Source organism: Anoplopoma fimbria, chromosome 12 (assembly GCF_027596085.1).
Source record: "Anoplopoma fimbria isolate UVic2021 breed Golden Eagle Sablefish chromosome 12, Afim_UVic_2022, whole genome shotgun sequence".
In the NCBI taxonomy this organism is placed as follows: domain Eukaryota; kingdom Metazoa; phylum Chordata; class Actinopteri; order Perciformes; family Anoplopomatidae; genus Anoplopoma; species Anoplopoma fimbria.
This window is the reverse complement of record NC_072460.1, coordinates 5562030-5585976: the sequence shown is the minus strand read 5'-3', so window position 1 is coordinate 5585976 and position 23947 is coordinate 5562030. Positions and strand designations below refer to the sequence as shown.

Sequence of the window (23947 nt, the reverse complement as noted above, 5' to 3'; positions counted from 1 at the left end):
CCCTCTATCTCGCCACCCTCCATTCTTCTCCCAAATATTTATAACTTTAATCATATACCAGCACGATTAAGTACAGGCTGTATTTAGTCTGTCACATAACCTACTTTGTGAGAGTACAGGAGCGATTTAAAACAGCATGAGCAGTTTCTTAAAGAGATCTTATGAGTAAAGGCTTTTAGGACCAATTCAAAGCAATTATTCTAGCTTTAAGTAAAGGTTTGGTGCAAATTTGTAGTCATTAAGGGGAAGGTTAAAATCAAAACACATTTAGGTTGTATATATATATATATATATATATATATATATATATATATCAATATAACCGTATACTCTTGCAAGATAGTTTGTAAATGCATAAATGTGAACCTGACTGGAGCAACTAGAGTTTTTCCTCTCCCATCCAAGGGTACCTATGTTCGCTAAAGACCTTAATTTCCCACAGTTTTATATATATATACATACATATATATATACACATATATATATATAAATATACATATACACATAAAGAGTTTAAACATTGTAACTAATGGATTTATTAATGATAACAGATAATTTACTAATGCATCACAGATTATTATAACTTCTGGCTTGCAAGGTCGTGAAAAATGATATAGCTTTTTTTGCTCTTTACTTATACACTTTTTATTTTGGCTTATCAATAACATATACAGTATTAGTAAATGGATTATTAGCCAGTAATAAAGCTTCTATTTACCGTTTATAAACTCTTTATAAAGTGTCCCTAATAAGAAAGTCTCATAAGATATTGTTCTGATGTTGTTGGGTTTTGCTGATCATACTATTAAAAGTCCACCAGGGAGAGACAGGTACAGATGGATGTGGACAAGTTAGAAGTCAAAAACAATAATAAGTACTTATTTTAAATGCGGGACAAGAGTGAGCATAAAGTCTCCTCACCATTCTCTGACTGCCACCAGGACTTCTTGCGGTGGGGTTTGAAGGTGGTGATAACGTTCTCTATCCGGTGATTGATGGTGTTGTACACTGGGTCGTATGGTCGTCTAGAGTCACAGTCGAAACACTTCTTCTCATCCTGTGGCAGGACAATAAAAGGCCAGTGTTACGTGGTCAAAGGTAAAGGCCTTCCAGGGATCAATGAGAAACCCATAACCACAGACAGGAAGTAGAGAACAGAGATGGGCAAACACAAAATATTTTAATTCTAATTTGACTTACTATCACACACACATATACTGACCTGCAGATGACTGACAATGCAGTAGGGCTGTTTTTTCCTCATCCCGCATGTGGACGAGGCCTTCAGTTTCTTCTCTCGTCCAACCAGCAAGTCCCCCGTTGCCGGGTAACAGCTGCCTTGGGCACAGCCATAGCTGTGGTCAGGCTCCTGGCCAACGGCAGCAGCCAGGACTAAAGGGAGGGAAACAGGAAATAGATTACAATTAACAGGAAACAGAAGTGCAGAGGGGCATCGTCTCCCATTACAGCACCCATTCACAAGCTTGTGTTGGCAAATAAACATCTTGAAATCAGTACCCTTCTTTCCGTCTTAAAAAAAGAGAAAACATCAAGCATTCTTATCGCTTACTTTAGAGGACAGACTCCAGGATGTAAAGATGGAAAAAAAGAGTAAACTAAAATTAGCTAAACTTGGGTTTTTTTCTTCCTATAAATTAGACAATTTTTAATCCGAAATTGCATTTATTAGGTTACCCACTAGTTAAGATATGGCACTATGGTTGGGTGGAAGGTTATGTTAAGGGGCTGGAAGAATACAGACTTCACTACAGTGAACAATCTTTTTGGAAAAGATGGTTCCTCCCTGTTGCCACATGGTGCAGCTTGTTGTTGTTTGATGTGAGATCACATGTGAGCCATTTCAGTTTGACCTCCTAGAGATTTAAAAAGGAAACACAGAAACTAGAAAAAGCTGTATTTGTATGTTAGCGTTTTTGGGGTCATCAAAAGGCACATTTTGGTAATCTAATTTGTCATAGCTCGCGTGAAAACAAAAAAAACAAAAAACATCTGTTATACAAAAACCCCCCCCACAAAATTCTTGCTTATTGAGCTGGAACCTGCCCCCCCTGCAACTAGACAGCTACTGCTTGATCAAGAGCCGATTCAATGTTGAGACAACATCCAGTGGGAGGGGGATAATCTGCAGGCTACCATGGCACGTTAACAGGCTCTGCTGTCTGCAGGAGTCCCACAGGAGTGCCTGACAAGAGGCTCCAGCTACAGGCTAAATCTGAGAACCAACCAATGCAGGTCATACAGAGGTCAACTAAGACAAAGTACGTCATTTTGAAAAAGATGAATGAATATTTACTGAAAATATCAAACAGGAAAGCTCATAGACTTGGTGTAAATGTAGAACCACAGAGTGGACAGATAGTGTGTCATTCTGCGATACGGCACTGGAGCCTTGGTGTGACTGAATAGCCGTGCTATGTGTGGGAGTTAAAATAAACCTTATAAACTTTCATGACAACCAGCAGCCACCGCCACACATTCCACCGGACATCACCACGTGAGTTTTTCCTACATGTCTCTGGGAAGCTGTGGTCTGTGAGGAGACGGGAGTCAGAAGAGCAGAGACCCAGAGGTCCGGCTGTCAATCTGTGGTCTGTCCACAACAGGTGTTTCTAATCCTCCCTCCATACGCACGCAGACTACACGGCAACATGTAACTTCTCAACAAAACACTCCTACACTGTGGGGGAGATTCCACAAACTTTGGAAGAAAGGTTTATATTCCAATTACCCAACAGATGACAAGATGAACAATTGCATCTGGTGAGACCAAAGGTAACATTTGGTGACCAACGGTGGACAACAAAGTCTCTATTCACAGCTTCAGCTGAGCATCTGGGGGCTTCATGCCTTACTCCAGGGAACTTGCTGCAGCAGCTAAAGGGACAGTTTGCCAACACATTTATTTTTCTTGTAGAGAAATTACTATTTCGCATTAAATTTGAGCAAACGTCAGTCTGTTCCGTTCTCGGCAGATGTATTTGTAATACCCCTTCTCTCTCAGTTTCACTCATTGTGTTCTCTTAACATGCCGCTCTGTGCAGTGAGCCTGCATAGATCATTTGAAATTGAAAGGTAATTGTGTGCTTATCTGAACATGCATATGCATTAATTGAGCACTAAATTCATTTTTGTATTGCTTGTTACTTGTGTGATAATTTATCTTCAATTTAGTTTGCTTAGCAACCCTTTAAAATCTAATCTGGTAAATGGTAATTTTACAAAGTAGCACAACACATTTTTGTTGCCCTGGTAAACATAATGGGCCTCATTCACTAATACGTGCATAGAGATGTTCTTACAAAAGCATGTTATTGAATCAGAATCATTCTAAATTGAGAGCTGCGTGCCGGCTATTTGCGTTCAGCAAAACACCACGGCCCTATTTCTCTATAGATGGAAACACGTTGGACGAGAGGTTTATCATGGGGAAAGCGGTTAAGTTGTTGTAAGAGAGAAGCACAGCGACTAAAGAAAAAAATGTAATATTCATATATTCATATGCGCAATTTCACAACACTACAAATTAGTGGAATATGGTTGTTTGGAGAAGTTTTTCCTCCAATATAAAATGAGAATTAGAGATGGAATCATGATCTGTTTATCTTCCTGACACTAGCATCTTAAAAATACACAAATAAAACTACTACTACAATTAGTTGTTCAGTTGTTTTGTCTTTTGTTTATTTCTATGGTCCTTAACAAAGCAAAAGTATTCTTTATCCATCCACTTGATGGAATAATCGGTCGAATACTTGATTTCTAAAATTAATTTATATTTGCGGCCCTCGAGACAGGTTTGTTGTGGCCGGTAGTGTCTGCATGCGCTGTGCAGGTCTACACTCACAGAGACGGTGCTTTATCACAGCCTGACACTGCTATGAGGCCAGCTGTAGATAGGCAGCCTGCTGGGAACAGTGCAGAGGAGGATTTCACATGGACACACACTCACTCTAGAGGAAACCTGTGTTTGCCTGGCATCTGGACAAGTCTCAGGTTGGTGCCAGCCAAGTGAGCAACAAGCCCACTGTAGGTCCCAAACGCACGCCTACACTATGTGCGCCTGTGCATCTATACTGAGACACAGACCCACTCATTCATAGTTGACACTCAAACCTGAACAATACAAAACATTGTACTGATGCTACAATATCCAAGCCAATGTTGGCGTCAAGTAGGTGAACATACAAAACAAAAAAAACCTATTAGAGGATTTGTTTCGGGTATCAGGTAACAATCTGAGCTGCTTCACATTTATCACTATCAGCGAGGACACTGACTGACATAATGGCCCGTGATAACAAAAAAAAGGACCTGAGGTTGTTATCCTTTATCTGACTCTAACACCAAGGAGGAGAGAGTGAAAACACAAACACAGAGGGTCAGAATGGTGAAAGAGTGACACAGTGCAGAGTCTTGGTACAGACAGTGGGAAGACCCATCTAGACACAACTTGATATACTGTATATTCTGGAAACCATTGGCATGCATTCAAAGGTCTGTGTGTGTGTGTGTGTGTGTGTGTGTGTGTGTGTGTGTGTGTGTGTGTGTGTGTGTGTGTGTGTGTGTGTGTGAGTGTGAGAGAGAAAAACCAGGGAGGGCGGTGGAGCGAAGCAGACGTCTGATGTGTCGTATAATCACAGGTTTCTTGTCGTCTTTTATCTCCGTGTTTCTGTTTGTGTGTGAAAATCTACACAGGATTAACACGAGTCGGCCTGACAGCACTACGGCCTCATGAAAACAAGATATACAAACAATGATTTGCGTATCACTAATAATTACACACAAATGTATTATGATTGGATTTATGCATTTTCACCTTTAAAAACACACTTTTTTCCCCCCCCCGTGTACTACAATCCAGAACAACTTCATCAGTCCGAACATCAAACGATAATGACATAGCATTGCACAAAGAGGCTGTAACAAATAAGTCTGACAGGGTGACGTCATGGGTCCAGTAGCTGACGGTGATCAGGCCTCTGCAGCCTTGATGTAAACCAGGGACGGAGGCTCAGTGGAGGGATATCTATCATTTGGTTGACACTATGCAAGGCAATTTACAGTGCAGTGAGCAAAAACATAATTTTAGGGCAGAGGCTTTATAGATGTGTAAGTGCAGCACTCATGAACTACCGAGCGTGTGTGTGTGTGTGTGTGTGTGTGTGTGTGTGTGTGTGTGTGTGTGTGTGTGTGTGTGTGTGTAAGACGTGCTGTGTCAACGTTGGTGCAATTTGGACATGCAACGCGTTCAATATCAATAAACAAGGGAAAGCACTTTGTGAAGCGGTGGGGGAGGAGCTTCAGGGCTCAGTGTGCCCTAATCAGGCCGTTGCTCATTAACAGCAGTTTGCTTTGCTGCTGGATGCGGGTAAAAAACAACAACAACGTTATCACGACTTCTTTTTCACTTTAGGGTACGCGTTCGGGACAAACGCGTCCTGAACGTGCACGCCACATGACAATGCTGCAAGCAGCGGTACAGGGAGGCTAGCGCTCTGGATTGTACTAGTCCTTTAAATCACAAGATGCTGAATATGGGCAATGTTGTCAACCCTGAGGAAATAGTCAGGACTCTGACAGAGATGCTGTTAACCTCTAAGTGAGAAGTTAATGTTGTAGCTTGGAGGACAGCTAACATGCTGTTGTTGATAAGGTGTCAGTTTCTCTCACTTCTTCGTTCCTCTGTAGCCATAAATGGTGAAGTAGGAAGGAATGCAGGCCGACAGCTGAGAAAAGACAAGGGGGCTGTGGTGGTGCTGCTGGTGTGTGTGTGGGTGGGGTGTGTGTGTGTGTGTGTGTGAGGGGGGGTTCTCTCAGCTCACAAAGCACTGTTGTTCAACCAGCCATTAGCCTCGAACAGCAGGCTATGCCCTGCACCATATTCTGCTCTACTCAGCTTGTTTAGGCAATTGTAAGTCTCACCACATGAGGGTTTATCATTGAGCTGCTTTTCGTATCATATATGTGACAAATCTTCATATAACAACACAAAGACAGCTGTTTCTGCAGATGTCAATTACTACTGTGGCAGCAGTCACGCTGCTTATGACATCAAGCAGGTGAGAAACTATCCACCAACCTGTTCCCATGAGGCAATGCTTTAACTGTCAGAGGCAGCGATACAGAACGAAGGGTGCAGTCTGCAGGGCATCCAAGCTTCAGTAGCACAGATGAATTCCAGATCTGACCCGTCTCCCCCAGGTGAGCTCTGCCTTTAATCCTGGTCTTTCATCCCTGCCTTTGATTTCCTCTCTGCTCTCAACCAGTCAGTAAACAGAAAGTACAGTTCACGAGTGGCCAAGAGTGGCCTTCACAAAGCTTTATAAAATGTTCCTCTGTTGCCAGCATCTACAAAGAATCCCCTTGCTTTTAAATAAAAGGGCTACTTCATGTGATGCAGCATAATAAAATCTCAGACAGACCAGGCCTGGTCGCTTTGTTTGTTCGGATCATACTGTGTAGATGGCAATAAGAGGATTTTTATTATGTAACCAGTTTCCATTCGATGTGTACTGTTGTTGTATCTACTTTAGCTTCACACAGGTTAAAAATGTGAGGGTTTTATTTATAAAAGAGTGGAGGAAACACAATGAATCCATATGCTTCTATACCAGGCTGCAACCTCAGGTTCTAAAGATGGAAGCCAATGCGCAAGTGTCTTAAACTTGCTAAGTTCACTTCTTATATACAGTCTATGTTCTATAAACAAGGAGTCACTGAATGGTTAAATTATTATTATGGTGTGAATCATACAGATTCTGTGGCCTTCGCAATTACAGCATCTCAGTAGTTGAATTGCTAAACCCCTCTCCAAACAGTTTAGCAATTGACTCTTTGCTAAGCCCCGCCCCTTGCTCCTACTCAGTCAAGCTGTCAGAGCTTCCATGGAGCCCACACTGTCACTAACTGCAATCCCTGTATAAATATTATCTAACATTTGAGAAAAAAAAAAAATTTCCAAGTGAAGCAGACAGAAAGTTCTATAACATTGAAGCATTTGAGGGATATATCCAGGATGTCATTTTGGACCAATGTGTTAGATAGCATTCTCCACCACCACCATCAAAAGAACCTCTGAGGAAATATAGTTTGGAAGAAAGGTGTTCCTTCATGCAGTAGGAATAAGGATATAATCAATGATGATGAGCTGAAGCTGTTCTGGAGGCTTGTGGTGGCTCAATATCTTAGTGATTTAAGGACGGCGTTACCTTTGATTTGTCATTAACTCCTCCAACTCTATGTGTTTGGGGGGTGCGGGTTGGGGTGGGTGGGGGGATTGGCATTCACATGTCACATTCCACTGGGACTGGCTGGCGAGACACAGTTTGCTGTCACATCTACCAGCGTAAACAATGAATAACAGACAAACAAATGGGACAACAAAGCACACATGGACACTGTGGACACGCATACACACACATTTACTCAGACAGCAGGATGGTTTAAAGTTAAACAAAACATGCTGCCAAGAATATTAAAATGACAGCATGGACAGATCCAATATCAGCTCGCCAACAGCAGTGAGCAGACAAGAATAGCATCATTTGCAGACATCTGACCTCAGTGAGTGTGGGACTAGAAGGCAGTACAGATATATTTTGTTTTCAACTCCCCCTAGCTAATTAGTTTACATTCTCCCCTCTGCAGCCTCCGTCCTCTCTTTGCTCTGCACTTAGCTGATAGATGGTGAACTCCCACGGCCAAACATCCAGCTGTTCTCCTCCCTCCTCGCCTCTTTATTATTCTCCGCTCTCCCTACCCGTCTCTCTTCTCTTATAGTGTCTAATGCTGACTCCACTCTCTGCCCTGCTGTTCACCTTCTCTGCTTCCTTCCTTCCAGCGCTGAGAGCCTTGCTTATCAAAAATTATCGCTAACCTTAATGTCATGTATTATTTAAGAATATGAAGGCTAATGGTGTGAAAGGCGGGGACAAGGTTCCAGACGCACAGCTGGAGAGGAATAACATAAAATATCAAGAAGTGCCCAGGTCTGTTCCACATAACATTCTTACTTTGGGAGATGACAAAAGCAATTTTAGCATTTGATATATCACAGAGAGTGGTTATAACTACTACCACCGGTGGCTTGACTATAGGCTTAAATGTATACATAAAACACAAAGGTTCTCCAGGGTTTTTGTCACTATTTCTTGAGATGTGCCCCATGGTTTAGTCCTGGGCCCTATTGTTTTTTGTTTGTACACGCTGCCATCTATCAACTGAAAACCATCTATCCATTCCTAACCATTTTGTATCCATCACAGCGCTTTATCTTTTATTCTTGCACATTGTTTATAATTGGATGGCTCAAACATTTCTTCATTAAAGAAGGAGAAATTAGATAACAAGGAAAAGGCCAAAATAGACAACCTCAATTCATCAAAGTCTCTTCTGTTACACTCTGTTCAGAGGCCTTCCTACACACATCTACACCCGTTTCAAAACACAGTAAGAAGGATTCCCCCAAATACAAAACTGACCTCTGTACTGTAAAGGTGGATCTCATTACATTACATTACAGTCATTTAGCAGACGCTGTTATCCAAAGCGACTTACAATAAGTGTATTCAACAATCATCTCATCAAAAAGATAATTCTGTTCTATCTCCACTCAATTTGCTCCCCTTGACTTTTCCTTGTCTCTTTTGAAAAAAGTTGACGTGATGTTGGTGTTTTTAATAATCCTAAACTGAACCAATTTAAAATGTATAAATAAATCTACCTAAGAAATATGAGTTCTCTGGCTTATGAGGATTTGTATTAAATTCTAAATTCATATATAAAGAACTTGATGACCCAGATATGTTTAAATTTGAATTTGAAAAGGATTTGTATTAAAAAAACCCAGAGAGCAGAGCCTATTTGCAGCAACCTGTCATTGATGATGTATTTGGACTGCATTCATTACATAATATTACTTTATAATATATATTGTCTTGGTCTGACATGGTCTTTGAATCTCCCTCAGCTGTTTCTGTCACTGACGGCCTGGCTGTGTAACAGACAGAGGGTTTCAGTGAGTGCGGCCAGACGCTGACCATTACACAGACTGTTAGATTAACAAGGCATGGCACTGAGAGACAGCTGGTCCCACTGGAGGAAACATTCACATTCCTGTCCCGTCCCGGAGACGTCTGAATCACTCCATGTTGGAGAGGAAACATGGAATATTATCAGCAACAGGTGGACAGTGGAGCGTGGGGCTGGATGGAAACTCGACAAACACGCCAAGCACATTCACTGCCCATCCTGCCCCCTGACCAGCCGTCGTTCCCACATGTCTGCAGTAACTGATGAGTCGCTATCATTCTAAAAGAGATCAATGTGAAACAGCGTTTTCTGTCTGACCTCTATGCTCACCCTGGGAAAATGCAGGATTATGATTAGAAGGTTGCAAGTTTGTATCCACAGACCATATTTTGAAAAAACTACAATAGTGCAGCCACAGCACACAAAAAGTACAGTGGGGCTAAGATGATTACAATGAACCTATCTGTAAGATTCTCAGCTACTGGCAACAAAGTGCCTACCATGCTGCCTGAAGCCCACACACGGTCAGCAGATGTTGGGTGCAGCGTGTCGGTCAACCAGCTTGTCTATCAGCCACTCATCCGAAGAGAGCCGGTTGCTGTGGGTTTGGTTAGTGATTACAGTGATGCGTGTTTTTGCCCTGGTGCTTGGCAGCTGCTCTGGGAGACTTGTAGCGCTGAGCGGAGTGCAGATGTGCTCACTGTAGGTGCTAATCAGAGCCTCTGGTGAAGAAAGTCTGGCTCCACTTAGAGGGAAAGTGCCGAGAAAACTACAGCACACGAGTCATTAGTTGAGGCAAGCAGCTAAGTGTGTTTGCATGTGTGTGTTGATGGTGACCTGTTGGAGCCGTGTGCTGATCTGGCTCATGATTGTGTGCCTGTGTTTTCTCTAACTGTATGTGCATCTAAGGGCATTTTTTGTTCTCCAGCATGCTTGTATGCAAACCTATGAGCATAATAACATAATAATTTCCTGTGTAGGAGACAGGAGGGTGACCTCGATGTGGCCAAAGGCCACATACTCTGAGTATAATTTAGAATACACAGGGGAGTACTGCATGTGTGTTTGTTCGTAAAGTCATTTTCCAGCCTTAGATTTGAACTGGTGATGACCCTATGGTAGGAGCCAGGGGAAATAGAGTGGGAGAAAACTAATCTACCAAACAATGCTTAAAAAGGTCTCTTGTTTGTCTCATTGTTCAGTATCAGCAGATCAAACCATGATGTATACATTTTTTCCAACTTCTCCGAGCAATCCGTGACACTCCGTCAGACGGTCCGTGTAATAATTTGCTATAATGATAAAATGGTGCTGAATAGTTACAAAATACAAATATACAGTTGGGGACCATTTGTGCCAATGAAACAACTACATTGTGTCCACCACGCCCACCCACGTTAGCTTAGGTCCAACAGGGACTCTGAAATGCTTGTGACGCATCACGTTAATTTGTCATTAATCATTTACTTCACTTAAAGCACAACGAACCGTTCCTGCTGCCGCTTAGCTTAGCTTATTAGCCAGCTAGCTAGCTGGAGAGCTTTGAGAAATATTTGAGTCAGTCCACATCTTCAAGTGACGCTCAGCCCAAACTAGCTAAATTGAGAAAATATTTTATTGCTCTGCAGGAGCCTTGTCGAGTCTGAGCACTTAAAGGTGCTCAATACAGAATTCAAAACATTTCTATTGCCTCCATACGGCTCTCAACATGGTGACGACGGAGCTAATGGCTAGCACCTTAAGGTGCTAACAGCGAAAAAACATTGCAAACTATGACAAAAGTGCTGACAGAGCTAACAGTGTTTGGCTGCGGGGGAACCAGAGTTCGGGTGCGACAAAATGAAACTACATTTTATATAATAATACAGTATGTGTAAGTGATTTGAAGTAAATGAAACACAGTACTTCCAGTCTTATTTCCTCTTCTCTTTTTCTTAATGATACGCTACACATGCAGTTAACAACAAATGCAGGCTCTTCTCAAGTCAATATCACTCAAATACAGGTGACCTGAAACACGAGACAACTGGCCTACGTTTACAAGGTTGTATTAGACCGTTGTGTTTATACATGTGTAATTACAGGGCTACAGGATGACACCACTACACATTGTGGCTAGAGGTCAGGGAATCTTCCATGACAACACCATCTGAATATCTCCAGAAAATAACCATCACATTAACTGTATACTCCCCTACTTCCTTCCTTACTCTCTCTGTCTCTGCCTTCCTTCTTATCTTCCTGCCTTCTATCCATCGATCTATCCTTCCTTCCTTATTTCTCCTTCCCTCCTGTAGTATCACACTTTAATTGCTGCTATTAGATAATTAGAGGTGTCAGAGTGCGTTTTCACAAGCTGCACAACACAACCTGTTATTAGATTTGGCCTGTGCCCTGTGGCAATAAAAGAATCACAAGAAAAACATGTCAGAGGTAAAGAGGGCAGACTTGTGACATGGAGACATTTCTGTCTGTATACTTAGTGTGTTCAAACATGGAACCACAGTCTTACAAACTGGAAGAAACTCCTGAAAATGCAAATGTGTGCACGTTTCTTTTTCAATATTTCAAATTGAATGTGCAAATACAAATAGCTGGATGGAAAACGCACTTGGTGTGACGGACAGTGAGCCAGCATGCACAGTACCAGGACCCTGGAGCTGAAGCAGCTAAATGGAATTCAGCCATTATTCTTTTTATCATTTCCACCCCTGGCTTCTCTTACTGTGATGTGTTAAACTTTAACATTAAAACAATCACAGCAATAGACCTTTTCACCGAGGACTCTTTAACAGTTAAAGAGTCCTCGGTGAAAAGGTCTATTGCTGTGATTGTTTTAATGTTTGTTTCATCAATGGGTATAAAGACATCGTCTATGTAATGTTGGCTAATTAAAGCGAAATTAAAGCGTCCTAAAGCATACTCCACTTTAAGGTCTATTGTACTCAATGGGACCATGACTTACTAAATGAACATCATGCTGTATTGAAGAAGAGTTGAAACTAGAGATTGAGACCATAAACTCATGTTTACAATGTTTACTGAGGGAATAAATAAGATAAGATAAAATAAGATAATCCTTTCTTAGTCCCACAGCAGGGAAATTAAGTAGTAGGGTCATTTTCTCATAGAATTCCATACAATCTGATTTATTTTTGCAACTGGAGGAGTCGCCCCCTGCTGGTCAGTAACGATAATGCCAGTTTTAACACACTTCGGGATCTGGAGCTGGAGGTTGCCACCTGAATAACACACACTACACCCAAAAGTGAAAATGCTCTCAGTGTGGTTTTCTGGTGGTTTACCAACACGCATGTTTGGCTCAACAAATTAAGCACATGGCAGATACTCGGGTTCACCACTGTACCAGCCACCCAACCCACTGTTTTCAATGAGATCATCTCCATTTCCTATTCCTCCTCTCCATGCCCCTTCATCCTCCCCCTCAAGTCCTCCTCCTCCGTCTCCACCTCCTCTTTTCATCCAGAAGAGGCCCTGGCATGCCAACAGGACGGGGAAACCTAACTCACCGTCCTTTCAAAGAAACAAACCTGTTCCCTCTCCGCTCTCCCTCACCCCTTCCCCCCTGTGCCTAAAGTATTTTCTCTTTGTCCTGATTCTTTCAGCCCCCCCCCCCCTCCTCCAATTTATCAGCCTCTCTCCCTCTCTTTCTCTCGTGCTGGTGGTTTGTAGGCTTTACCGCACCATTGTTCTGGCATCCGCACATTTCCGGAGGCTGTCGCTTACAAAGGCTTCGGGAAACACACGCTCTCACTCCCACTGCTGCCTAATGCCAGGCCTCACCTGCCCACACACACACTAACATACACACACACCCATACACACATCTGAGATGAACGTCAGTACTTCAAACCTGCTCCTCCGTACAAAAACCTCAAAGCAAGGTGAATTACAGAGGATTTACCTCCATCCTCTTTCATGTTAAGATTCCCTTCCTTGCTTCCCTCCTAATTGTTAGAATCCTCCCTGCCTTCCTTCCTTCTTCTCAAATAATAATGAGGTACTCCTTGCCCCAGTTGAAATTAATAACGTCATGAAAAGTAATTTGCTAAATAAAAAAGCAATTAATAAAAAATAAGTAGCTGTTATATTATGGTAAATGCTAAAAAAATTTAAATGAACGGCGACCTTTTCACACACACAACCAGCTTCCTACAGGTCTTCCTTCCACACCCACCCACCCCCCAGAGAAGAAGAACAGAAATAGAAAGTGAAAAGAGAAAGAGAAGAGAGGAGGCCCTGCTGGCTCTTTTGTCCCCTGTGATCAGCCTGAGTCCTTTCACACTCTCTCTCTCTCTCTCTCTCTCACTCACACACACACACGCCAATTAACCCCGTCTCTGCCCTGGGGGGTTTTGAACGCGACCCTTGACCTTGGAGCATGTCCTCAGAGGCGTCAGGAGACTGAATGGACAGCTCCCTGTCTCTATAATTACGGTGTGTTAGGTTCATAGACACACACACACACACACACTTGTTCACCTTTCTGCCCTGAAACACATGCTCTTCCCCCGTTTCCTCCTCTGATTTCCCCTCTAATATGCTCTCAGCTGATCCTATCTCTCTCTCTCTGTAGCTCCTTTTACTTATTTCCTCTCCAGACCGCTCAGAGGCCGTTCTCTCACATCTATAGGATACTGTAAATACTGATCTTAGAGATGAATGGGATCCTGAGTTAAAGGCTCAGGTACAAGATGAAAACCAGATCCAATGACAAAGAGTTTTTTTTAAATCGCTCTGCTCAGCCCTGCGTCCTTTAAACAGAGAATTAACTCAAATACAGAACGGGAAATCCCCCAATCTGTTTGAATTTAAGAGGACGCCATCACTCGAGCTAAAAAGCATCATTTTCGAGGCCTTTAAATGTGTACGTGTTTTTCTGTTTCTCTACAAAGTCTTTCCTCTTGATCTATGGAAGGAAACGTGACTTAAAAAAACTGAAGAAAAAGCTGTCAAGGGGGCTGTGTGTCCCGAAGAACTGCCACAGCCGTCGTAAAGAGCAGCACTTCTATGGTATATAGTGTAAGTGAGGGGACACCCTGGGTGCTTACAGCAGACACTAATAGACTTTAACTGGAGCAACGAGCCCATTGTCTTCGGCCACAGGGAACACAGCATTGGGAGGCGTTTTATTGAGGGTCATTACTCTGATAAATCTTAAGCTAACTGACTGTATTGAGCCCATGTCCACTTTGCTTTGACTAGTGCAGGTGCTAAGACAGCAATACTGATGATTTTTAAGAACTTTCTGGTGTGATTTTATGGCTTTAAATTTGGTTAAAAAACACCATTTACTGTGTTTTCTTTGAATTAGTTCATTTCTCAGCCTTTCTTCATCCCTGACAAACAAAACACAAACACACACACACACACACACACACACACACACACACACACACACACACACACACACACACACACACACACAGGCGCTTGACGAGCAGCACACATCCAGAGGGGTCTCAAACAGTGCCGGAAGAGGTAGGTGTGGAGTGGGTGTCTTCTATTTGCGGATTCAGCTGGGCTGTTTTAAGAGGCCCATAAACAGAGAGACACCACCCACAGAGCGAGATCGAGAGACCGGGACAACCCCAGAGACCGTGGGGCCCTAAAAAAGACACATCAGCTATCTTATCTCTTAGCATGGGGGCCAACACTTCCCTCATCCTCACGTCCAACATGCTCATGCTACTGTTTCCAACCACAAGGTTTAGATTTGTCCTTTACTCTGTTAAATGGGAGACTGTTCTGTATGTTGACAGAGAATAAGAGATGTTAAAATAAGGTCTGCTCTGGAAGTCAGTGTGACGAACCAGGGCTCAACACCGACGAGGCATCAGCAGTTGGTTGCTGAAACGGAAAATATGCTTGCCATTTTTAGTCCCCACAGATGCCTGTGCGCACGAGTAAATGCACCAATATATGTGCAACGCTGCATTGTTCAGGTTCTTACTGTAAGAGTAAGATATAAATATCACTAATGTTAAAAATATTAATTTATTGTGGCATGCATGTTTTGCTCTGTTTCCATGATCTGTATTTTTTCTGCATTTAAAAAAAAAAAAAAAAAAAGCCAAGAATTGGCTGCAGATTTCTCCAAACGATTGCCAGTGGCAACCTGGCAAACACTGTCGTAGCCCTACTATTTGAAGCGTACTTAATTAATATGATGTTCTTTTGGCATCTACTTGGACTATATAATTCACTCTTTTTCTTTACATCAGAAAAAGTTAAATACATGGAAGTGTAAGGGCAGTTTTGTATAGGACAAAAAAAAAAAACTGTAGTTTTGATTAAGATTCGCAAAGGTAAGATGTGAAGCAATTGTTCTGTACCCCAAACCACTTCACTGAAACAATGTTAAGACCAAAGTAACCTCTTACCCATTGTAAAAAACCCATATTATCTTTAAAACAAGTGATCATTGCTGCCAGTGGGGATGAGATAAACCTCTTCTCAGGGTTTCAGGATCTTGAAGACATTAAATAACTAACTAATACGGATTCAATTGAATCACCTCAGTAGTTACACTTGTTTTTTTAAGTGAAATGAGACTTCATCAGCATCCAGGGGGCTTAAGGTGGATCCATGATCTCCGTATTTTCCAGAGACTAATCAAAGAGAAGCCCGGTGACCTGGAGACAGCCGTCAGTTCACTGAATCACTTCTGACGATGTGTATTGATGGAGCAGAGAACATGGGCTGACTTTGAAGGGTTCCACTTACCGCAAAGGAGCGCTACCAGTGAGGCGTGCATCTCTGCGCGCTCATCAACAACCTGCAGCAGGCAACAGATAGAGAATCAGACAACAAGTGCTTTAACACAGAGACAGTCAACATGCACAGAAAGATAGACATGTATAGAATATAAGTTGTTGTCCACGCAGAAGAGAGCAGACTTTAAGTGAAGTTTGTTTTTTCCCCCCAGTGAATGGGTCTCGTTCTCGGACTGTGTTTGATCACATAGCTCCACTCACCGTTCTGTTCTGGGTGTGAGTGTCTGTGTTGCGGTAACAGTCTCCCCGGGTCGGTCCACTTGCTGCGGAGTAGCCGGACGGATGCGAGGCTGAGCCAGTGTTGAAGAGTCCTCGGCTCCTGCGGCTCTCTGCTGGAAACCCCGTGCTGGACTCCCGGAGCGGAGCGGAACAGCGCTAGGTGGGAGGGTACGAGCTGTACACCCATGAGGATTGTTGTGTTTTTCTTTTGATGGATGAAGGATGAAGTGGGCTACAAACACAGATAATAGACATTTTTTCCCCTGTTGTTGTTTTTTTTTTTTATTATGAGCCTGTTATTAACAGCACAAATGCACTCCCACCAACCTGTCTAGATCTACCCCCATATAAGACCTCATGTTGGGTTAAAATAAAGTTATTAAAAAGCACGTTGTTGTCAAAAATAAGACATCAAATCTTAAAATAATGGAAGCTCAAATAAAAAATAACAAAAGCTATATTATGTGCTGTGCAATCTTTGTAGAACTAGAACAGTTTTTTGGGGCCCAAATGGTTCATTTTCTAGTGTTTTTCTACAAAACCACCACTAACTAATCATGTATTACAAGAATAACTGAGTATTCAGTGAGTAGGTTTATAGCTACAACTTTGGCGCATTATTCTTGACAAGTTGAGCAGTGAATATCCATGGTGGCTGTATTTTCATTTAAAAATATATTTAAATGGCCAATAAATCTGTTATACACAATTTTTTACATACAATTTATTATATAAAAACGGTGTATTCCATGGCAATATTTGCATTCTGTTCCACAAAAAATAAAAAATAAACAGAAGCTGATCCCTATCCATGTTTTCCATCGAGCCCCAGTGTCTGCAGAAAGGAATGCGCGCTCCCTGCTGGACGGATTAGATTCCCTTTGATTACAACCAATGAGCAACCCGTGGCCGCGCACAGGTCACAGCCTCATAACATCAGACCTGATGTCCATTAGGACACACACTCATGCAGTCAACAGACCTTCATGTTGCTTTTTGACTAAACAAACGACATGCAATCCATCACATAGTTAGTGCATTTAATCACACCGTTGCCCATGAGCCTGGTGTCAGATGTGTGCAGGTGCTGCGTGTCCTCCAGAGACAAAGCCTGCTGTAAATCTGTCATATTACACATTCCCTGTGCGGCTGGAGGACAGCCTCTCTTTGTTACAGCGCCAGAAGCCAAGAGCTCCTTCATACTGAGGTGCATGGGAGCAGACATACAGAGAGTGAATCACTCCTACTATATATATATATATAAATACAGTCAGTGGTCAGTACAGATGCACCTGTTAATATAAATATGTTACTTTCACAGAGAACAGGAGAAATGTCCACAAAGCGCAGTCTGTCCATGGCCACACAGGCTAATCAATCAAATGAAGTGAAAACACCTGTGTGGGTTCCTTAAGGGTTTTTAATTGGCTGTCAGAGCAGGAAATACACAGCTGCAACTGGTAACGTTAATGATGTCTTGCTGAGTATACGGCGCCCCCTTGTGACAGTGAACTGAAACAACATGCTCTTCACAAATGAGTTGAACTTTGCCCTCAAGTTCTCACACAAACAGGACATGGCGAATTGTACATTAACGGTATCAAATTTATTATATCTCCACCATCGCACCTCAGAATATTTTTTTCCTTATAAGAATACTCACGTATGCATTCATATATGTATTCGATCAAATAGTTTCTTTTGTAATAAAAATAATAAACAGCATTTTATTACAAACTTTCCCCACATATCTCTTAATAGGAATGTCATATTGTAAATATCGTACTAATGTGGTCAAATTACAGTGAACACACACATCATAAAAGCACTTTTGGTCAAAATAAACACGTTTCTGATAGCATATTCTGATATATTTCTTCTGTTTATTATTCATAAAAATCGATTATCATGGACTATGCATTGACACAAATACTCTCTCATCCACTTGTTGTAATAGCTTAAGGACACAAACGCCACACAGGACAGTGTTTGTATCAAAGAGTTTAAAATTGGTTCAGTACTTTGACAGAGGAAGGCATTTCTGTGATATAACACTTGACGGGTAATGTGTGAAACTTGATGTTCCAGTGAAAGAATGGGAGTACCAGAGCAGCGCTTTATCCTCATGGGCGATGTAGTTTTTTCTGTCCCGGTCACAGCATTAGTCATGCAGCTCTGCTCTGGACTACAGCAGCAAATGGTAAAACGGGGAACCGTTTCTGTCCTCACACGCAGCTGCTGTACTTCTGCACTTGTTCCCGGATCTGATCCCGCACCAGAGTGGCGTTTTCCTTCAGCTCGTCCAGCTCCATGCGCTGCTTCTGCATCCGCTGCTCGTTACTCTTGAACTTTTTCTCCAATTCTGCAAAGACAGAGAGTAAGAGAGTAGTCAGCAAGTATCCACAGGAATCGTTAAGTACCTGGAGGTTTATACATCAGATGACACAATCTACAGAATTTCTATGATAGAATTTCTGTCTGAGAATGCGCACACATCGAGGTACAGATCAGTGTGAGCTTCGATGCAGGTCCATCAAAACTAAAACTGGTCTCCAGAGCAGCATGAGTTATTCCCAGAACACCCTTTCTTTATTCTTTTCTCCATGAGGGCTGTGTCTCAGTTTGTTTCCTGTTTCCTTATTAAACCATTAAGAATATGAAGTGCTGCTGAAAAATATTAACAAATATTTTGTCAGGGCTGCTTCTGGATGAAGAGCTAATTCACAACTCGTAAAAATATAGAACATAGGTCTAGTCGTTTTTAGACATTTAAATATGAAAAAGTGGCATATTATTCCTTTAAGAGAATATCTAAGGCTGTGCCAGATAACCACTGAATAACTACAACTCAGTCCACTTTCCTTGATACATTATCTCATTTATGCAGCTCTTATCACTATATTCTTGATACTCATGTACTCACTCCTGAGTTGCTCCATCCCTTTGCTGGCTTTGCCGAGGAGGTCTACTGCCTCCTTCTTGATGTCCTCTGCTTTCTGCTTGATGCTGTTCAGACCTCCAGCCTGCCCGCCAAGAGAGTCCACCTTCATCTGCAGATCCCGGTACTGTTCCTCTGTGTTGTTGAGGCTCTGAGAGTGAGAAGACACAATAGTTAGCTACCATAAAGAAACACTTGGTATCGTCCACTACATTTGCTTCCTTCACTTTGTTTCACTTTCCGCCCACTGCTTACCCGCTCCAGTGAGGATGCTAGTTGTGTGGCGTTGTCAGCCTGCGCTTTGGCGTCCTTTGCCATCAGTCTGTTCTGCTCCGTCTTGTTCCTCAGAGCTTCCACCTCCCTGTGGAGGTTGATTAAACGCATCATGACATCCTTCTGCTTTTCCTCCAGCTCCGTCAGCCTCTCATCCACCTAGAAATGAATAAAATGTAAAAAAAAAGTCACAATGGACAAATATGGGAGAAAGAACACAAACCAGCACCTAAAATAAAGCGCCTGAAACCCAAACATGGAAGTAGAGAAAGGGTAAACAAGTTCTGGAACACACATCCGTACCGCGACTGTAGCATTCCTGGTGATGTTCAGGTTGTCTTGGGCCTCCTTCAGGGCTGTACTTGCTTTCTTTATGGCCTTCTCAGACATGTCCAGCGCCTGCTTGGTATTATTGGCTATGTCTTTCACACCCTCTGCTCGGCTCCTGCACAATCACACCAGTAATTAGTAAAGGATTATCTTATCTTTATTAGACAGATACAACAGGTTGTTGTTACAGTCCTTAGTAACGAGTTTGTGTTGTAATAGACCTAAGATTGAACTTAATTAATGGTACATATGTAGCATTTCTACACTAACACAAAGTCACAGATACTTTAACAATACTGTCAGTAAACAAAACAAGCAATCTTGAATCAAGATGGTTTGTGGGAAATGTAAAAACGACAGAAGCGTAACTTACTTGGCTTCTTTAGCTTTGTCGAGGAGCTCCTTGGCTTTGCTGATGTGCTGTGCGGTTTGGTTGACGATCCCCTCGACGTTGGTGAGGCTGGAAAGGCTGTCTTTTATCTGCTTGACCATTTTGTCCAGAGTGGTCCTGTTGACCGGCAGGGTGATCGCCAACACATGCAGAGCCACCTTCTCTATGCTCTCTGGATCTGCTCCCTCCTCTGGACAGCGAGAGGGAGGACGGAGAGACAATAAATGCAGGAACAAACAACACATTACATACCTGAAAATCATTTCTGCCACGGCAAGTCTATCTAAAGTCTAACTAAAGTTGGAAGCAGACATTCCCTTAATGCAAAGCAAATATTACCAGTTCCAACATCAACATACCGGTGAGGAAGTCTCTGATCTTCTTGATGAAATCTTTGAGCTTCTTGTTGTTGTTTTCAAAGTCCTCCTTCTTCTTCTGCGCTTTCTCCAGCGTGTTCTTCGCCTGGTTCTTCACATCCTGTGTCAGAGAGGCTATGTCCTGGAGCTGGACACGGGGGAAACAGAGATGTCAACAGAGGAGCTTATACTTTATGGTCTCCTGTCATGTCAGATAACTTCTATTCAATAAAAATGACCTTTCTGGCCACGCCCTGCAGCTCCTCGTTGGCAGCGTTCAGACTGTCGGTGGCGTTCTTTGCGAGATTCAGCGCTCCGACGGAAGCGCTCACTGTCCCGTTGCATCCCTGCCCTCCACACACAGGATTGCCCTGGTTGTCACGGCAACCGGCGCCGCCGCATTGGCTGTCTGGGCAACTGCCGTTGACACTGGCATTGCTGTGCCCACCACATACCTGGAGGGAGTGAGGATGCATTGTCATTCACATGAAATGAAAGAAATACACTAAATATAATAAAGATTTTGTGTCAGCTACTGAAAGTACTTTTATAGAGAAAGTATACAGAAAATAAAAGACATAAAGAGTACTAAAATATATATACTTCCTATATCTTATAAATCTTTTCCATTGCAAACTGGGACTATAACAATTCATGTATAGTTGTAGTTGGTATAAATATTATTAATGTAATTAAAAAATATGCAATATCAACTATATTAAAGGTGATACACATATATATGTAAGACTTCCTTAATAAAAAATAATCAGCAATTTCAATTTATTCTCAAATATTTTGTTTGATTCTGCACAGATTCTACATAATGCCTTGTTTATTACATTATCCACCTCAAGATGAAGACAGAGAAAGGAAACCCCCAGCGCGTCCTACCTTATGGCTGAGGTGATGGACCTTCTTGTCCAGGTCGTGGGATTTCTGTTGCAGCTCGTTTAATGATTTGTTCTGAGCAGCCAGAGCACGGAGGAAGTTATCTTTAGTGGCGTCCAGCAGGTCCTCAGTGACAGCGCGGGTCTTTTTGGACTGTTCCAAAGGACTGAGGGGACCGGACATTGAAGCGTTGCATTTCTCCTCGGCCTTCACTGACTCCTGATAGTATTTCTTCACTTTATCAAACTGATCTGTGAGGAAGCAGGCACAGGGGTAGTTTTATGTATAATACCTTATATCAGAATCTCTTTCACAATATTTTGGAGTTGTTTGATTGAGGTTTCTCTAAATCTGAAGGCATCTTTATAACTTTTTGTCTTGGTTTTGTTTGCATTCCCGAGGTTTTCACTGAAGCTCGAGAGGCAATTGAGAATTAAGTCTGATCAAAATAGTTTTCTCTCTTGTGTTCATGTATTAATAACAGTAAAGAAAAAGGCTTTCACCAGGTTAATTTAAAAAAAGTTATTTACATAATGTTTTAGGAAAAAAAAAAGTTTTGCCAGGTGGAAAGAAATATATGTATTTCTTTATTGTTGTAATTCTCAATTCCACAAGAGGCTAAAGTGCACCACTATCAGTTTTAACCATTTTTTCCCCCCAAGAATGATAACACCTGATAACACTAGGAACAATGTTGGATATATGATTCCATTGTTTGCCAAATTTGTAAACCAAATGATGAAAGAAATTGAACTTGTTATGATTTATGACATTGTTACTCTGTTATATGGCACAAAATACATTTTGAGTTCTCTCTACTTCTACCGGTGCATGTGCTGTTTCTCTAGAGGTGCAGAACAGAGAGAGAAATATGACAGGAGGGAAAAAACGCCTCGTAACTGCTTGGGGTTCAGAGGGTTAATTTCTCCATGCACTCAAAACACCGGGTACATTTATGTGTGATGGCAAATTATAAAATTGAACACCTACCTGAAAGGAAGCATGAATGTTTTTAGTGATAACATTCCCAACAAACAACAAAAACTTCAGATCAGACTTAGAAAATGGATCACCAGAATTGAGTTTTCTCACTGGCCTTAGACTTTGTATCACATTAGCTTTTGCTGTGTTTACACAGACTATACTGCCATATGAGTTTTCTTTATCGAGTTTGCTACCTCCAAATCCTGAGGTGAGGTAGTCATCCAGCAGGTTTGTTTTGTTAGCCACAGTTGTGTTGATGTCCCTCAGCTCTCTCTCTAGGACAGTCAGAGTGCGTCTCAGTGCCTCTTCTTCTACTGCGGTTGTATTTAGCTCTTGGCCGACGGCCATCAGACGCCCGTCGGTCAGGGCGATCTCAGCCCTGGAACACACACACACAGAGGGGGATATTTATTTTAATATCCAAGCAGTTGGGGTCAGGTGACAAATCCTCCTGACCAACGTCAACAAACATCCAACCACTGTGTGACATCATCACCTGAGGTCATCGATGATCTGTCCGATCAGCTGGTGGATCTTGTTTCTGTCCTCCATGCTGATCAGATCTTGCACTTCCTTCAGCTTCCTCTCCAGCTCTCTGATGCGCGTGTCCCCGACTACCGGCGTGGCCCCGCTCTCCAGGATCTTCTGTGCGGTGTACTGGATGTGTTCCAGGTCCCGTTTGATCTGGCACACCGCATCGTCCCACAGCTGGAAGCAAGGGTGACACTGGACACACTTGGGGAAGTCGCCAGTGAAACCGCGAGCGCATTCGTCGCAGTGCTTCCCCGCCGCGCCCTCCCTGCACTCGCACGCCCCCGTTGACTGGTTGCACTGGGCCATCTCCGAGCCCAGCGGATGACAGTTACACTCTGAGTGGGAGGAGGGGAGGGAAGACAGACAGGGGGGAGGGCACAGTGGAAAGAAACTGAAAAGATGGTCGGCAGGTCCAAAGACAAAATATTTAAGTTGTATTATGTTATTCATTGAAAGAGGTCAGGCCTCTGTGTGAACAAAGGCTGTAGACTGACGCTGTGTGTGTTCTGCTGTGTTTTGACATGATACACTGATGGACAGCATCACTAAATGTTTCTGCATAATACTAAATAGAGAACTCACTCATGACTGTCGTAAAAATATGAACCATAACGTAAAAAAACGAGTGTCCGTTCTTGTGATCCAAGCGGTATTTGTTGACTAGTGTTTGTCACAAGATGAGTTACCTTGACACTGCACCTGCGGGTCTCCCCAGTGGAACTGCTCACACTCAGTGCAGTGTTTACCTCCGAAGCCTGGATGACAGTGGCAATGTCCAGTGAACTGTAGAACACAGATTGACAACAATTGAAAGACAGACAGATAAGAATATCTGGCGAATAAGAATACAAAATAAATTTTTTCTCCAGTTCACTTTTGCGTGATCCATTTCAATTCTTTTGGAGGCCTTTGTGCTCCCTCACCATGTTGCAGTGACTCCCATCGGCGTGTTGCGAGTCACAGCCGCAGGGCTCACAGCCTCGGTCCTGACCGTAGTTCCAGTGGTTGGGAGAACACTGGTCACAGTTATGTCCGGCCACGTTCTCCCTGCAAGTGCAGGCTCCAGTCTCCCGGTCACAGTGACATTGTCCTTCACTGCAAGCGGACTGGACGGTGCCGGCAGTCACACAGGTGCAGCCTGAGAAAATAAACATATATGTTCCATGTTCAGTCGGAGAGAAGACAG

At 42.6% G+C, this 23947-nt stretch overlaps 2 protein-coding genes across 2 annotated transcripts in view; both read right to left on the bottom strand.

Moving 5' to 3' along the window:
• The window catches only part of lamb2 (laminin, beta 2 (laminin S)), a 43327-nt gene extending 27203 nt beyond the window's left edge, over positions 1–16124 (bottom strand). The window contains exons 1-4 of the mRNA XM_054608740.1: positions 16050–16124; positions 15799–15850; positions 1223–1392; positions 922–1057 (exon numbers count right to left, since the gene is read on the bottom strand). Coding sequence (XP_054464715.1) covers positions 922–1057; positions 1223–1392; positions 15799–15829 — 337 coding nt within the window. The 5' untranslated portion in view covers positions 15830–15850; positions 16050–16124. The remainder of the gene's footprint in view (positions 1–921; positions 1058–1222; positions 1393–15798; positions 15851–16049) is intronic.
• A 1301-nt stretch (positions 16125–17425) lies between these two features.
• lamb2l (laminin, beta 2-like) overlaps positions 17426–23947 on the bottom strand; it is a 51917-nt gene continuing 45395 nt past the window's right edge. Inside the window, exons 24-35 of the mRNA XM_054609023.1 lie at positions 23685–23899; positions 23448–23544; positions 22724–23096; positions 22422–22606; positions 21247–21494; positions 20595–20810; positions 20359–20503; positions 19982–20189; positions 19582–19723; positions 19261–19437; positions 18991–19156; positions 17426–18429 (exon numbers count right to left, since the gene is read on the bottom strand). Coding sequence (XP_054464998.1) covers positions 18293–18429; positions 18991–19156; positions 19261–19437; positions 19582–19723; positions 19982–20189; positions 20359–20503; positions 20595–20810; positions 21247–21494; positions 22422–22606; positions 22724–23096; positions 23448–23544; positions 23685–23899 — 2309 coding nt within the window. The 3' untranslated portion in view covers positions 17426–18292. The remainder of the gene's footprint in view (positions 18430–18990; positions 19157–19260; positions 19438–19581; positions 19724–19981; positions 20190–20358; positions 20504–20594; positions 20811–21246; positions 21495–22421; positions 22607–22723; positions 23097–23447; positions 23545–23684; positions 23900–23947) is intronic.